At 44.1% G+C, this 17,017-nt stretch overlaps 1 protein-coding gene across 1 annotated transcript in view; it reads right to left on the bottom strand.

Annotated features, from left to right (window-relative positions):
• Window positions 1–3,349: 3,349 nt before the first annotated feature.
• The window catches only part of CNST (consortin, connexin sorting protein), a 47,917-nt gene continuing 34,249 nt past the window's right edge, over window positions 3,350–17,017 (bottom strand). Inside the window, exons 10-11 of the mRNA XM_014528245.1 lie at window positions 9,965–10,100; window positions 3,350–5,931 (exon numbers count right to left, since the gene is read on the bottom strand). Of these exons, the coding sequence (XP_014383731.1) occupies window positions 5,726–5,931; window positions 9,965–10,100 (342 nt within the window). The 3' untranslated portion in view covers window positions 3,350–5,725. The remainder of the gene's footprint in view (window positions 5,932–9,964; window positions 10,101–17,017) is intronic.

Raw genomic sequence — 17,017 nt, 5'->3', positions numbered from 1 at the left:
GAAGTTCTTTACATATTCTGGATATTAAAGCCTTATCAGATGTTTAATTTGCAAAATTTTTCTCCCATTCTATTAGTTGTCTTTTCATTTTCCTGATAGTTTCCTTTGATACCCAAATTTTTAAAAAGTTTTGATGAAACCCAATTTACCTATTTTTTTCTTTTGTTGCTTGTGTTTTTGGTGTCCTATCTAAGAAGATAAGATGCCAAATGCATAGTCATGAAGATTTACCCTTATGTTTTCTGCTCTCTTTCTAATTCTTTGAGCTGTAGATTTAGATGATTTACTACCATTTTTTCTTGTTTGTTGAGGTAGGCCTGTAGAGCTATAAACTTCCCTCTCAGGACTGCTTTCATTGTGTCCCATAGGTTTTGGATTGTTGTGTTTTCATTGTCATTAGTTTCCAGGATGTTTTTAATTTCTTCTTTGATCTCATTGGTAACCCAATCAATATTTAATAACATGCTATTCAGCTTCCAAGTGTTTGAGTATTTTGGGTTGTTTTTTTTGTAGTTCATTTCTAATATTATGCCATCGTGATCTGAGAAGATGCTTGGTATGATTTCAATCTTCTTGAATTTGGGGAGACTTTGTTTGTGACCCAATATGTGGTCTATTTTTGAATATGTCTTATGGGCCCTCATTCATCCATTTAAAAAATATTTTTATTGATTTCAGAGAGGAAGGGAGTGGGAGAGATAGAAACATCAATGCTGAGAGAGAATCATTGATTGGCTGCTTCCTGCATGCCCCCTACTGGGGATCCAGCCTGCAACCCAGGCATGTGCCCTGACTGGGAATTAAACCCTGGCCTCCTGATTCATAGGTCGATGTTCAACCAGTAGGCCACAGCAGACAGGCTTATCCATCCATTTTGCATTAATTTTTGTATATGGTATGAGGCAGGGGTCCAATTTCATTCTTTTGCACCATCATCAAAAATCAACCAGCCAAAAACAAATGAGCTTAACTGTGGACTCTCAATTCTATTCCATTGGTCTATATGTCTATCTTTATGTGAGTGTCATACTGTTTTGATTACTGTAGCTTTGTAGTAAGGTATGAGATGGAGAAATGTAAGTCCTCCATATATGGCTTTTTTTTTTTTTCAAGTCTATTTTGGCTATTTGGGTCCCCTTGCAATGCCATATAAATTTGATAATCAGTTTTTTCATTTCTGTAGAAAGTAAAAAAAGGGTGTTGGGATTTTGATAGGGACTGCTTGAATCTAGAGGTCTCTGAGGAGTACTGACATTTTAACAATACAGGGCGAGACAAGAGTAGGTTTACAATTGTTCATATGGAAAATAAGACAATAACTAATGAAAAGTAATATAAGAACAAAGTCTTGTGTTTTGAGTACTCATGACTGTTAACCTACTTTTGCCCCACTGTGTATTGTCTTCCTATCCATAAACACAGGCTAGATTTCCATTCATTTAGATATACTTTAATTTTTCGCAGCAATTTTTGTAGCTTTTAGTGTATAAGTCTTCTCCTTGGTTAAATTTATTCTTTGAGATTCTGTTGTGAATGAAATTGCCTCAATTTCCCTTCCAGAATGTCAGTTGCTATTTAGAAACACAACTGATTTTTGTGTGTTGATCTTGTACCCTACAACCTCGCTGAATTCATTTATTAGCTTTGGTAGCATTCTTGTAATTCTTTGGTATTATATACAGATGGTCTCCGACTTACGATGGTTAGATTTAGATGTTTTTGACTTTATGATGGTGTGAAAGTGACACCCGTTCAGGAGAAACTGTACTTCAGATTTTGAATTTGATCTTTTCTCGGGTTAGTGATATGCCCTATGATACTCCCTCCTGGTGCTGGGCAGGGGCGGCCAGCCACAGCTCTCGTTGGCCACACGATCCCCAGGGTAAACAGCTGATGCAGTGCAGCGCTTTGCAACCAGGAGCCAGTTTTTAACACATGCAATGCCTCACTCTTCAGGCAGGGCACCGACTCTGTTCCATTAGATTGTCAAACAAAAAAATGACAGCAGCCAGCACAACAATAGCTGTCCAGGTGTGAATGCCTTGCATTGAACCATAAATATATAGATCATTTAATAAGAGTTGAATCTTATTGGACACATCACATAATAAGGCTGCGTCTGACTGGTTAATTCTTGGTACCAGAAATCCTTCTATACAAGTAGAGGCACCAGTTTTAAAAAAAGCCACTTTGGAGCAAAAAGGGTAATTACTATTATTATATGTATTTTTGTAAATCAATAAAAATTATACCTTTTTTTGTGTCAGATCATCAAGAAATATGCTTTTTGGTGTGCTGCCAAATTTCAGTAATTACTTTATGTGCCGTGAGGTGAACAAGGTTGAAAATCGCTGCTGGAGTGCAGTGTCAAATGCATCTTCAACATACGATGGGTTTCTTGCCTCGTGAACCTGTGAGTCAGGGGGTAACGCTCTTCAGAACCAGGGGGAGAGATGCCCATGGGCTTGAACTCGGTGCCTGAACTCAGGGATGTCTACCTTTTACTAGAATTCCTTAGGGAAGTTTTCAGCTCGGTAGCTAGGACATGAAGCTCAATAATTCTCTTTGAAGTTGTTAGAATAGCAGACAGTACCAGACAGACCCCAGGTCACTAACTCTTTCTGAGGATGAGGCAACATGATACAATGGGCCCAGTACTGGATTTTGGAGTTACAAGACCTGGACTTGAGGGACTGTGTGCTCACTGATTAAGCATCAGAGGAATAAACGTGAAAACTCTATCACGCTGCAGAAAGAAGGACACAAGGGTGGGTTAACATTAACTGAGCCAATAGAAATGAACCCAAATATAATTACCTATGTCATGTGAATGGGAAGACAAAAATTCAGTCTCCCAATGGACTGGGAGTAAATGCCACAAAGCCAGCTTTAGCCGAACAGATTAATAGCTAAAGGGCTTGTTCTGTCCCACCTTCTCTCTTTACCTCTCGGTTCCTACCCCTTTCCCCCATATCCTCCCTTCAAGTCCTCTCCGCGTAATACCCACATTCACAGCGTAAAGGAAACCTCCTGAGGACTCGGATTTTTAAATCTAAAGGAATGGATTACTTATTTATTTATTTGAAAAGGAATGAATTTCTAGAGCAAATTCCGATTTTTAAATCTAAAGGAATGGATTACTTATTTATTTGAAAAGGAATGGATTTCTAGAGCTACCATGCCAGGCAGACCGGGAGGGCCTTTGAGAGCAGGAGCCCTTAGGAGGGGACCTACTGGACTTCCCGAAACAGACCGCTATCTCCTGTGGGGCCAGGCCAACTTCTGAAGGATTTTACTTTGAAGCAGTGTTTCCCAGCACCCCCGGACCCAAAGAAACGCTCTGAGACACTTTGTTGGTGAAGATTTTAAATTACAAGCTTGACCGGTCACCCTCCAATACAGTTCTGAAGGAAGAGTAGTTACAAGCAGTTGTCCGAACTTTCACATGGCAGGAAAGATCACATCAGGGTAAAGCTGGGTGAGTTTTCACGTGTGCGATCACAATGCTTTCACCACCAGATGGAATTACTCCACTTCATGCAATGAATGACTATCACGTGTTAAGCGGTGCCCTACTTGTTCCCGTCGCGATTTTCAGGCCCATTTTAAGTCAAGACATCACCACACTGAGCTCCTGAGCTCGCCTCCCCGTCCCCGGGAAGCGTGAGGACACACCTGGTTCCTCTGAGACTCAACTGGACCCCCGAGGACCCAGGTGTCACCTCAGTCCTCTCTGCTCAGCGTCAAGGTTTCCAGGAAACCTTCGGTGTGGAGTAGAGGCCCTGGCGCCTCCAGGCAAATGAGACACTCGGGGTACGTAGGACTTCCATAGCGACTCAAAGGGGAGAGCAGGAGGAAGTTTTGATTTATCTTCACATAAAACCGTCAGAAATCAGACTCATCAAATTCTCATAACTAGGGACCAAGAGGGTGAAACGGAAGAGGGTTGTCCATGACGGGGGCACCCCTCACGGCAGACTTGGTGAATGTCTTTTATAGAACCATCTAACATAGTACCGTTGACATTTACATATTTTACATACAGTTTGAATACAAATTCTTAAAATTTATAATAGAACATTAAAATAACCTTCTAATAAAATCAGCCTTAAGTATAAGGAATCTAAATTTCAGTATCTTGTATACTTCTAAATAAATATCTTTGATCTATAATCCTTGAAAATATTAGTTTATGGTGACATGAGACAAGTCAAACAGTATTATGAGTGAAAATCAAACATCAATTTTAAAAGAAACAAGCCTAAAAACATGAGACACTGAATTTATAGGAAATCAAAATACTAAGTACACAGTAATTAAATATCTACATTGGGAAAACCGAATGCATGCTCAAAAACACACTTTCATCACATATAAAAAGCCCTTCAAAATTCACATAATCTAAATAAATAAGCAGAACATGAAGGGGTACTGTACCAGCCAGTAACAACTAGGAAGTAACTTCTCCCTTTTTCTTTCACGTGATTCTGACAGAAAAACATGAAGTAATGATCACTCGCTAAAAAACTATAATTCATGTTCTGTTTCTTTTAAAATGCTGCCTATGTTATAAAAAGCCACAGCAAGGCTTCATAAATGATAGACCTCAGAAAAGGAAATGCCACGTAACTGACAGATTTAAACAAAATTCAGACATTTGCTTATTTAAGACATGATTGACTTTCTGCTTAATGACCCCATAAAAGGACTAACTCGAGCCTGTGACATGAATGCACGTTCAAACCTCTGAACGCATGACCTGCTAACACTGAGTTGTACGGTGACTTAATTTCATTTGCCAAAGTATCTTTTTAACACAAGGCCAGAATGAAAACCTCTAGGGCAGGAACTGGTACCTCATTATCTTTGTATTTCAGTTCTTAGACTCAGAACCTAATAGGTGCTCAGTAAGCGTTTGCTGAATTGAGTCCAGCATTCATCATACTCCACGAGGCCTCGAATCCATGCTGAAACGGCCTGCCTGAGACTCAGAGGGAGCTCTCGAATTTTACCTCCAGGTCTGTAGTTAATTCCTGGCTTGTTAATCAAGTTAATTGTTGCAGATCTGTCATAGCTCCTCCTTCCAGGGCCAAGACCTCTACATCTCCTCGGTTCCACAGTGAAACCCGCTCTAAAGATTTGTGCCTGCACATCTATAGTCAAGTTAAAAGAATAAAGGTCATTTTTTTGTTATTTTGCGTTGGGTATTTGCTCATGATTAACTGAAACACATGCACGCACCCACGCAAACACGCATGTGCACCCAACCATTCCACAAACGGAGACCAGAACGTGTCAATGACGCGCAAAGCCTTGCTTACACAGCGCTCCAGGCCAACTGAAAAAAGACATGGACACATGGGTACCTCCTTTCGATCACACCCACACTTATTGCGTGATGGCTGGAAGCGACGTCTTTGGACCAACTAGTGGAAACCAAGTGTCATTAAGTGTCAGCTTGACATGAAGCTAAGGACGCGTGGCTGCAACACTCCCGTTTAACGCAGCGCAGCAGCCCGCGGAGGCGGCCGCGAGGGGGACGGCCAGGCCATTCCTGCCCCACGACGCGCAGGTCGATGGTGCCGGTCCCCTGGGCCGCCTGCTGAAGCTGCAGTTGCTGACGTCCACGGCTCCTCACGGGGCGCGGTACACAACCCCCCAAATCAGAGCCGCCTAGAGAGTGAGTTCCCCTCGGGCCCTCGCTGCCCGGGCGGCCGCTGCTGCGCTAGGAGAGGCGGACCCAGTGCTTCAGCTCCGCCACGCCCCGCAGCAGCTTCGTGTAGTAGAAGTCCACGTTGTCGGCGAAGTCCGTGCACACGGGCGAGTCCAGGTCCCCGAAAGCGCAGTACAGGGCGGTTCCTCCCACGCTGAGCAGAACCGTGGCGACGCACAGCAAGACCAGCAAAATGCAGGAGCCACTCCCAGCTTCATCTGCAAACAGAACAGAGGGAGGTTCAGTGGCACAAACGGGAAATCCGCGCGCCCACGGCCTTCTCGGATTAAGAGAACCAGGTGTTGCCCTAACCTGTTGGTTTGGCTCAGGGCCACAATGGGTTCTTAAACTGGACCGGAGGGCCGGAACAAAAGCATGGATGGAGTGTTTGTGTGAACTAATATAAATTCAAAGTAAACATCATTACATAAAAGGGTACGGTCTTTTTTTTTTTTTTAGTTTTATTCATTTCAAACGGGCCGGATCCGGCCTGCGGGCCGTAGTTTGCCCACGGCTGGGATAGAGCGTTGGCCTGCGGACTCAAGGGTCCCAGGTTCGATTCTGGTCAAGGGCATGTACCTTGGTTGCGGGAACATCCCCAGTGGGGAGTGTGCAGGAGGCAGCTGATCGGTGTTTCTCTCTCATCGATGTTTCTAACTCTCTATCCCTCTCCCTTCCTCTCTGTAAAAATCAATAAAATATATTTAAAAAAAAGAGAGAGAGAGAATCAGGTGTTCCTAATAGTCCTCTGGGGACAGAGGCACGGACGCCAAGCCAGGCGCCTCCGCTCTACAGGGCCCTGCTGATTAGTTGCCATACAGGACACGCTCCTGTGCCTGTCCACGCTCAGTGTGAAAGCAGCTCCCCTGCACCATGAATGTGATCACTCCCATGAACAAAGAAGGAAAGCGAAAGGCAGTGCTTCTTTGATGTGCTCACAGCATTGTTTAGATACACATTATAGCCTCACTATTACAGTATCTTGGCGCTCGCATCATGGCACCAGCTTAAAGCAACGTCAATTTGGCATTAAACAATAAAAAACGACTTTGGGTGGGATCACTCTCGCATCTTAATACTCAATTTCATTCTTATTGTTTAGTGGAATCGTGAAGTTCTAGCTAATACAGTGATTTCTTTGTATTTTGCTTAATAACTCGGGCAGTTTAAAAAATATTTTTATTGATTTCAGAGAGGGACAAGGGAGAGAGACAGAAACATCAATGATGAGAGAGAATCATTGATTGGCTACCTCCTGCACGCCCCCACTGACCGGAAATCAAACAGTGAGCTCCTGGTTCCTGGGTCCATGCTCAACCACTGAGCCACACAGGCCAGGCTGGCAGGTTTTATTTTAATGAAAATGCCCATGTCAGTCTTTCCATATTGAGGAAATATAGGCCATCTTCATGATCATTCATTATTAAAGGAAAATTTAAAAATATTTAGAAAGGACTAAAAAGTTTTATAATCAGCATGATGGTGTATCATTGATGAGAGAGTATCACTGATTGACTGCCTCCTGCATGCCCCCTACTGGGAATCGAGCCCACAACCCCCTTGACCAGAATCAAACTCGGGACCCTTCAGTCCACAGGCTGACGCTCTATCCACTGAGCTAAACCAGCTAGGGCCATATTGGGACACTTTTGAGAGTGAAAAGGAATGTTAACTGAAGACAATGCTGGGACAACAGGTGTAGAACAGGCTGCCTCAGGTCATTTAGCCCAGCCCATCACTTCCAGGAATCAGCCTACAAATCCGCACAGCACACTGTATCATCTTTACAGGCATGCTTGTAACAACAAAAAGTTGAGGAGAACTTAATCGTTTCATTTACAATGGAGCAGTTAAAGTGTGGGACATTCATATAATGGAATACTATGCAATTGTATGAAGTAAATTAATATGTTCTTTCATAGGAAGATGTCCAAGATCGATAAATTAAGTGACATAATAGTACATAATGAACCCACTTGTGTTAAAAAAAAAGATGTGTGTGTCAGTGTGTCTATACTGTATTCACATTTGCAGATACATATACAGAATGTGTCTCAAAAGGATAATAAGAAACTTCTTTCAATATTCGGGGAAAACCAATGAAAAAAGAACTTATACTCTTCATTACTGTCTGAGTTTTCTCATCATTAGCATATTACTTTGAGAGGATTTTACAGTCATATGTGAATATATTATTCCTATGAAAATCCAAACACCTGAGTGTCTCTTACCCAATCACACCCCTGTCCCAGAGGCAAACACTGGTGATTTTGGTGTGTATCCTTCCAGATCAAACACAGAGGGTTTCAGGATTTTTACATAAATAGGATTATGTTAGCATATTGTTCTGTGATTTACAAATTTATAGTTTAATAGATTTTAGTAGTTAAATAGATTTAATAGTTTATATGTATACTAGAGGCCTGGTGCATGAAATTCATGCAAGGGTAGGGTCTCTAGGCCTGGCTGGCGATCAGGGCTGATCTGCAGGGTGACTGGCAGGGTGACCAGGGGGCCAGGGGGGGGCAGCTCCTGTGTTGAGTCTCTGCCCCCTGGTGGCCAGTGCATGTCATAGCAATGGGTTGTTCCACCATTTGGTTGATTTGCATATTAGGGTTTTATATAGAGAGCAGATATGCAAATACATTTTATACAAATACAGATCATATCAGTCTTGTGTGTGTGTGTTGTGTCAGGTCAGTATTTTTACCATCTTTTCTTGGGGGCAGCTCCTGTGTTGAGTCTCTGCCCCCTGGTGGCCAGTGCATGTCATAGCAATGGGTTGTTCCACCATTTGGTTGATTTGCATATTAGGGTTTTATATAGAGAGCAGATATGCAAATACATTTTATACAAATACAGATCATATCAGTCTTGTGTGTGTGTGTTGTGTCAGGTCAGTATTTTTACCATCTTTTCTTCTTTTGGCATGAATCCCTACTATCACCTTATCTATGTTAATAATCTATGTATCTTTCCATATTTTCCTTCCTAGTCATATAAATAGTTTACCTATAAACATGTATTTGCTTTATCTATGTGTTGAAACACTGTGTAGAGGCACAGGTGGCTGCTGGTCTAAGATGAGAGGGCCACGAAGTGAAACGGGACTGTGAGCTCTGAACCCAGGGTTCCTCCGGTGAGCGGGACCATTCAGGGCCCATGAGAGCAAACGAGAATTACGCATTTTATCTGGAGGAGAAAGTGAGAGTTACGAGCAAGGTGCAGAGCTAAAATGAGGGGCGGGAACAGATTATTTCCAAGGCTCCTAATTGTAGAAATCTAGAAACCTCCATCACTTTATGCCATACTTAGCAAGTATATCTACATGCTCACACTGTTATTTTATAAACAGGAGAAGCATACACACAGGTTTTTGGCTATCTTTCCACTCATTCTTATTTGCCTTAGGGAACCCTAGCAACTACCTAGTCACTAGTGGCCCAGGAGGAAAGTTCAACAATAGCACAGTGTTAAACTGCTGCCCTTGAGAGACACTTCCTTCTATGGAGTCAAGAAATCACCGAAGAGAATAAACTTGTAATCCAGAAACGTTTCCCACACATATGAGATAGGTCAATTAACTGCTGCTGAAAAGCGGACAGAAATAGCAGACTCACTAAAACCCAACGAAACCCTAAACAAGGAAATGGAAATGAGCTCCGAACACCAAGCACTGCCTGTGGGGTCGGGAGGCCAGGAGTTGAATTTTGCAACCTGTTCACTGATTTGAGCAAACACAATGCCTAAGAATCATTTAAGAACCGATGACAGCTCAGTTCTCTGCTTCTTTCTACAGTGGTTTTCAACCTTCTGGCCCTTTAAATACAGTTCCTCATGTTGTGACCCAACCATAAAATTATTTTCGTTGCTACTTCATCACTGTATCTTCTGAAATCAGAGATAAGAGCAGTGGTTCTCCGCCTTCTGGCCCTTTAAATACAGTTCCTCATGTTGTGACCCAACCATAAAATTATTTTCGTTGCTACTTCATAACTGTAATGTTGCTACTGTTATGAATCGTCATGTAAATATCTGATATGCAGGATGGTCTTAGGCGACCCCCGTGAAAGGGTCGTTCGACCGCCAAAGAGGTCGCGACCCACAGGTTGAGAACCGCTGCTCTAGAAGATAAAACAACTGCGCCCACATTTCCTTTTACAAATCCTGTCACCTTCCATCGGGCACTGACTCACTCTCAGCAAACACTGGGAGGGCCCTGTGTCAGGCACAGGGCTGAGCGGTACCCACCCTGGTCCAGGTTATCGTCTATCTCCTGGAACCGCACCCTCCGCTTGGGCGGCTTCTGCTGCATCTGGGCAGGGTGGTCGCCCACGGCGTCGTTCCTCTTCTTTAGTATGGAGACCAGTCCTGCAGCAGGAACAACCTGGCAGGGGAGACAGGAACCACTTGTTAAATCCGGGTGGGAAACATCCATGGCATTTCACATGTGACGGTAACAAGGCTGCTTCAATTCAATGGGCATCTGAATTTCCATTATGGATTTAAAATCACAGTTCATCGTCAAAATCGAACAGACTATGTCCGCTTCTACGCCGATGACGGCCAAGCATGTCTGACTCGGCTTCTCTGAAGCTGCGAACTGGCTCAGGGCCAGGCAGCACGGGGGCAGCGGGCTGAGGCCAGCCCAGGCCCCTTCCCCTGGCCTCGGAGCTTCCCCTCCCTGCTCAGTACCCTGGAAAATGGTCACTTACGAGCCCTCGCTGCTTAGTCATTGGTGCTGGGTTTTGCTTTATAACAGAGGCTGAGAATCTACCACTGCTTTCTTCGTTCGTCGGTAATTTCCAAGAAATAAACACGTGAGACCTAAGATGTATTCGATACCCACTTTCAACATCACAGTGAGTGCTGCCCTCCTTTCCTCTGGGAAATGACGCATTTGCTAAGGAATGCTCGATGCTCAGTGTATTCCAAAGATTCTCTTCCAGACTCCCTCAGGGCCAGCTACTCGGGGCTTGTTACTTGGTAGTGTGCACAGGATGGCAAACCATGGCCAGTCAGCCAAAGGCCCTCCGCCTATTTGAATGCAATGAAAGTCAATTGGGACACAGCCCGTTCACCTACAGCTGCTTCTGGGCCACCATGGCAGAACTAAATAGTTGCAACAGACCCCAAAGTCTAAAATAGTTACTATTTGACCCTTCAAAAAAGGCTGCTGTCTAGTATTCCCACCAGCCCAGTTCCCTGTTTCCTCTGGTTTGCACTTGGGATTCCTCTCTCCTGCCTCCACCCAACCCCTTACTTGGGAACAAAGACAAAAACCAAAACCTTTGCCATTTAGGAGTGACAAGGCTCTGAAGTACAGGGAGGATGAGGAAGGATCCTTGGTGGAGCCAGGCCGGGAAGCAGGAGGCCTTGTCAAGGTCCCCTACGCAGCAGGCTGGTTCACAGAGTGATCTGATGCCTGCCAGCTGCCTGCCTGGGCAGCCGTGGGTGATGGCATAGGTGGGCATTGTGGGCCTAACACTGCAGAGGTCAGCGGCTGGCTGGCATCAGATCACTGTGAGTGAGGATTGCAAGCTTGTCATGTCATTTAGCTGATCGATGGCATAACACACTAATATGAGCTCCAGTTCCAGCCCGATAATGTGCTATGCATACATATTACAGATTCTATCAGTTCTTTTTATAACTCAAGGCTTTTAGGGCCAAACAACTCATTACAGTCCTCTACGGGGCTTTCCTGAACACGGGCCTACAGAATCCATTATCTCAACAACAACAAAATCGATGTTAGCAATTTATTCTTTTTACAGGAAATATGTATTTCAGATGACGTCTTTGTGAGAAAACCAAAGGACTTTGGTGACATTAACATGGTAGGTACAAATATGCAAGAGGCAGCCTTTCCAATCTCGCTTTAGAAAGCAACGCTAAGAGCCCCTGCAAACAACACAGAAAAGTGGTTTGACCAGCTCCCGCGGAAATGGAGAGGGAAGCAAGTCCTAATGGCTTCCTTCAGAGCAAGAGGAGAACGGAAATTAACTCAATGAGTGCATCACTACTACCGATGACATTTCTGCTTTTAGTAAATGTAAAAAGAATGCGGTTTTCATAGACTATTTTCTCCATAAAATAAAGCCGTACATTTACCAACAGTGACTGCATATTCCACAGGCGTTTTCGAGTTGCTTAATTACTCAGAATAAACAATCCGAGATGAGCCTGGAGTGGCATTATGCTAACTGTATACCTTTGTGATAGGAACTTTGAATCCGTAAATTCACGCCATAAAGCAAAAGACAGTGTGAATATGAATGAAGGAATGTCGAAAGAATGAGCAGGACTGTGGAAATCATCTGGAAAGACAGGATGTGCTTCCAAGTTGGACCAGCCAGTCCCAGTGCAGCAGTGCTTGGTCCTGCTGGGCCTCCTCTGGGTCGTCTGACTCTGAATGTCATGCCCAAGTGGCCCCACCTCATTCACTACGGGTGGCAATGAACATTGGCAACTTTTTTAAAGAGGGAAGAGGTCAAATAGGAGAAATGACAGTTGGGTGGGATGGGCCAATATTCTGACACTCTCCCCCATCAACCCTTAATTCTTGATTAAAAATCTAATACACCCAACATTTTCTTCTTATTTTTCAAATATACTTTTATTGATGTCAGAGAGGAAGGGAGAGGGAGAGAAAGAGAAACATCAATGATGAGAGAGAATCATTGATCGGCTGCCTCCTGCACACCCCACACTGGGGATCAAGCCCTCAATCCGGGCATGTGCCCTGACTGGGAATAGAACTGTGTCCTTCTGGTTCATAGGTCGATGCTTAACCACTGAGCCACGCCGGCCGGGCACCTACATTTTCTTTCCCACCAAAGCCCGTTGTCGGAAGCACAGTGTGCTCTTTTCCATTACTGCCTTTCAGTGTTGCTCAGGGATCTTCTCCAGGTTCTCTCTGTGTCATTCCTAACTGCCCTCTGGCCCTTTAGTCTATGGATGGAGAACAGGGAGATGCAAGCCAAGGAGGAAACTCTTAGGAGACAGGTAGGTGTGGGCCTTGCTGTTCTGGCAAGAGTTTTAGGCCGAGGTCTCAGAATCTACTCCAAGGACAGAAATTCCTACTTCCCACACCAAGGCAGTCACGGTTTAAGACACGACTTTGGTAGATTTTTCCTTAATTCTCTGGTAGCAAGGAAGCCAAAAACAAGGTCTCAATATTAGTTTGGGGTGTCACTCAAAGAACTGCCCAGCATTTCTGTAAGCAGGATGTCCGTTGATTTAGGGCACATGGAAATGTGTCTCCTCCAAACTCCTCTGAAAAAACCCACAAACATTTCTATGCGCCCTTTTACCATAATGTTGATATAAAAGGTTAAGAATTTTTAAATCTCAACAAAATAAACCTTTATAAACTAAAGTTGGATTTCCACTTGAATCACCAAATTTCTTTGCCACCCAAACAAAATATGCCAAGCCCTTCCTTCCATTCTGAACTAAAAGCATGTGCAAGCTGTAATTAATGTAATTGTCACTGGTGGTACTCTATGAATAAATGTAGAATTCAACAACAACAACACATCCTTCCGGCTCGTCCTCTACATTTGCTAATAAATAGTCCTTCTGCACTTCCCCTCAAACATCAATGATCATCTTAAATAGCATTTTAAGAATGAAAGGTTGTAAAAACAAAATTATCTTGCAATTCTATGGGTACAGAAAATCCTATTGTGACAAAGTAAACATTCAGAGGTCTTGGTGTTAGAACTGCCTCTTCACAAAATTAAAGAAAGTAGATACCCAATAATATCCTTTTAATGAGCTAGGCTTTCCTCAATCCAGCACCTCAAGGCTGGTAAATTTTGAACACGAACACATGTTTGGCTTCCGACTAACTCAAGAATTAACATTCCTAAGTCATATTAGCCCATTACGAACAGCCTCAGTGCCAGTAATCTCACTGCAGGAGCACATGTGAAGTTTACCACTATTATTCTGCACTGAAGGAACCCGTGAGTCCTCTGCCTGCTCCTTTAGAAATGGGCTGTAGCCTTAGCTGGTTTGGCTCAGTGGATAGAGCGTTGGCCTGCAGACTGGAGGGTCCTAGGTTCGATTCCGGTCAAGGGCACATGCCCAGGTTGCCGGTTCATCCCCAGTGCCTTCCGGCTCGTCCTCTACATTTGCTAATAAATAGTCCTTCTGCACTTCCCCTCAAACATCAATGATCATCTTAAATAGCATTTTAAGAATGAAAGGTTGTAAAAACAAAATTATCTTGCAATTCTATGGGTACAGAAAATCCTATTGTGACAAAGTAAACATTCAGAGGTCTTGGTGTTAGAACTGCCTCTTCACAAAATTAAAGAAAGTAGATACCCAATAATATCCTTTTAATGAGCTAGGCTTTCCTCAATCCAGCACCTCAAGGCTGGTAAATTTTGAACACGAACACATGTTTGGCTTCCGACTAACTCAAGAATTAACATTCCTAAGTCATATTAGCCCATTACGAACAGCCTCAGTGCCAGTAATCTCACTGCAGGAGCACATGTGAAGTTTACCACTATTATTCTGCACTGAAGGAACCCGTGAGTCCTCTGCCTGCTCCTTTAGAAATGGGCTGTAGCCTTAGCTGGTTTGGCTCAGTGGATAGAGCGTTGGCCTGCAGACTGGAGGGTCCTAGGTTCGATTCCGGTCAAGGGCACATGCCCAGGTTGCCGGTTCTATCCCCAGTGTGAGGCATGCAGGAGGCAGTTGATTAATGATTCTCTCTCATCATTGATGTTTCTATCTCTCTCTCCCTCTACCTTTCTCTGTAAAATCAATAAAAATAAAAATTAAGCTATAATTTAGTGAAACTATATGTCATATAAAGACATTTATATAATATGTCACATTTAATCCTTATGACTCTAATACAGCATTAGCAGCCCCCTCTGCAGGTGAAGAAGCCAAGCTTAGAGAGCCTAGATGACATGCTTCAACTTGTTGCAGCAGCGACCGGCAGAGTTTGAACCAAACTCAAGATGAAACCTCCTGCCATCTTCCTCATGTGAAGAAGATCTTACTTTTAATGACTATTAGAACTTTGCTTATTCTGTCTCAGCATGATACACACTCTCAAGATGCATCTATGTTGTCACAGATGGCAGTATTTCTTTTGTGACATAAAAGGCCAAGAATCATATTATTTAGCTCATCTGTGGGTTATACACAGAAAGCAACAAAGGAATGAACAGAACAAACAAAAACTCATTGAAGGAGAAAATAGTATGGTGGTTACCAAAGGGGAAGAGGACGAGGCAGAGGTAGTAGGTTCTCAATAAATACGCTGAGTAAATGAATACATACATAGATAAGCAATTTACATACAGACAAATAGCTTTTCCCCTTCAAGTTATTTATTTTTCAAAGTGAACTCAGTAAAAGATTAAAAAAAAAAAGTCTTACTGTGTAGAGGTGGCTGTTATTTAGTCTGTAAAGTATGCTTTGTTGAGAACACAAAAAAGTATTCAACAGGATCCTACCCTTCTGCAATTTTGTGCAGACTGTGTGTGTGTGTGTGTGTGTGTGTGTGTGCGCATGCACATGCGTGCCCATGTGTGTCCTATAACAACAAGAAAAGGTTACAGCCCTAACCGGTTTGGCTCAGTGGATAGAGTGTCGGCCTGCGGACTCAAGGATCCCAGGTTCGACTCCGGTCAGGGATATGTACCTTGGTTGCGGGCACATCCCCAGTAGGGAGTGTGCAGGAGGCAGCTGATCGATGTTTCTCTCTCATTGATGTTTCTAGCTCTCTATCCCTCTCCCTTCCTCTCTGTAAAAAATCAATAAAATATATTTTTTTAAAAAAAGAAAAGGTTACAGCTAGGACTTTAGGAGGAATGGTGCTGAAGCCACTCCCTCGTCTGAAGTTCAGAGGCGTAGTGTGAAGAGAATAAACATTATGGACTTCAGTGATCAGGGAACGATGGCAGCCGTTAGCATTTACTGAGAACTGATCATGAGCCGGCACTGCGCTTGGCCCTCTACATGCTGAAAAGGCACGACCTAGATCTTGAGCGTTGGGAGGAAGTAAATGTATGAAAGGAGTTCACATCCCAGAGCAGAGCGACACAGAGGTAAAGGTCAGAGGTGACAGCACGCCAGGTGCACCTGGGAGGCTGCGAGGAGGCCCATCTGACTCCAGTCCAGGCTGAGAACAGAGGAGCAGGAGGAGAAGATGCTGGGAAGGCAGAGTGGGCCCGATGACCACGTCTGAATACCAAGCCGTGTGGTACAGCCTTTACCCTGCAGCGGAAAGGTGTTGAGGGACGAGACTGACAAGGCAAACAATAGTGTAGAGCGGAAGTTCAAACTGACAGCGTGTGCAAGGCCGGGACCCTCAAGGGTGCTGCTTCATCTGCAGTGTTTTATGAAGCTGGATACCGCCAGACAAGGCGTGGAACCTTCTCCTTTCCACGCTACAACTAAGTCGTTTCATTCATGTTTATTGCCTGCCTGGCCCCTGGGGGCATCAGCTGGAGACCCCAGGTTTACACAGAGCTAACAGAAGACCATTGCGGGGAGAAGATGACAGGAGTATGGGAAAGTTTAGGCAGCTGCTGCACAAGTCCAGGAAGAGGCAGGAAAGATGTAAATGAACAGAAGGTTAAAGTGGAAAAGAAAAGGAGCTGGGCCAGAGAATGCCAACCCAGAGGAGCACTCGTGAACCAGAGCAGGTAGAGGGCGGCTAAGAAAGACAGGCCAAGAGGAGGCGTCTGCACGAGGAAGAGACAGGCAGTCTGTGGGTTACACCTGGGGCGCTGTGGACACTCACATAAGTCCCGGGTCCACTGTCTCCCGTGAACCCTCCCTGTTACTGGAGGACCGCCTTTCCTGCTGTCAGGGAGCCGGACTCCCGCCCCTCGAAAGGGCCATTCTGGGCAGGACAGCCAGGAGGACTGTGCCTGAGACCTTCCTTTGTCTGAGATCCACAGAACAGGCACCCACACGATTTCATGAACTCTACTGCTTAGTCCCAGCCCCCCACCTTAAGGGCATCTCACGGTGACTAGTCTTAATGCCACTTAACTTCCCTGACCCCCGTGATCTATACTCCACAGAAGTGACCCTATTTCGATGGCTTCTTTAAGATAAAACTAACAGCAGCTCTGGGCTGTCATCTTTCTCCCTAACAGAAAGTTTCAGGCTATGTCTTCCCCTATTTTGTGTCTGTGAAACAGGTAGACTTGGGATATCTAAGTAAATGTCAATTTAGACGGAAGGTGGGGAACATATTTTGCCCTCTTTCAGATTAAAAGCTGTCTGTCCTAGGCCGTTTGGCTCCTCCCCCCACCTGCC

This window comes from Myotis brandtii, unplaced genomic scaffold (genome assembly GCF_000412655.1).
Source record: "Myotis brandtii unplaced genomic scaffold, ASM41265v1 scaffold627, whole genome shotgun sequence".
NCBI lineage: Eukaryota > Metazoa > Chordata > Mammalia > Chiroptera > Vespertilionidae > Myotis > Myotis brandtii.
Note: the sequence above shows the minus strand (reverse complement) of the source record. Positions and strands in the feature narration are given on the sequence as shown.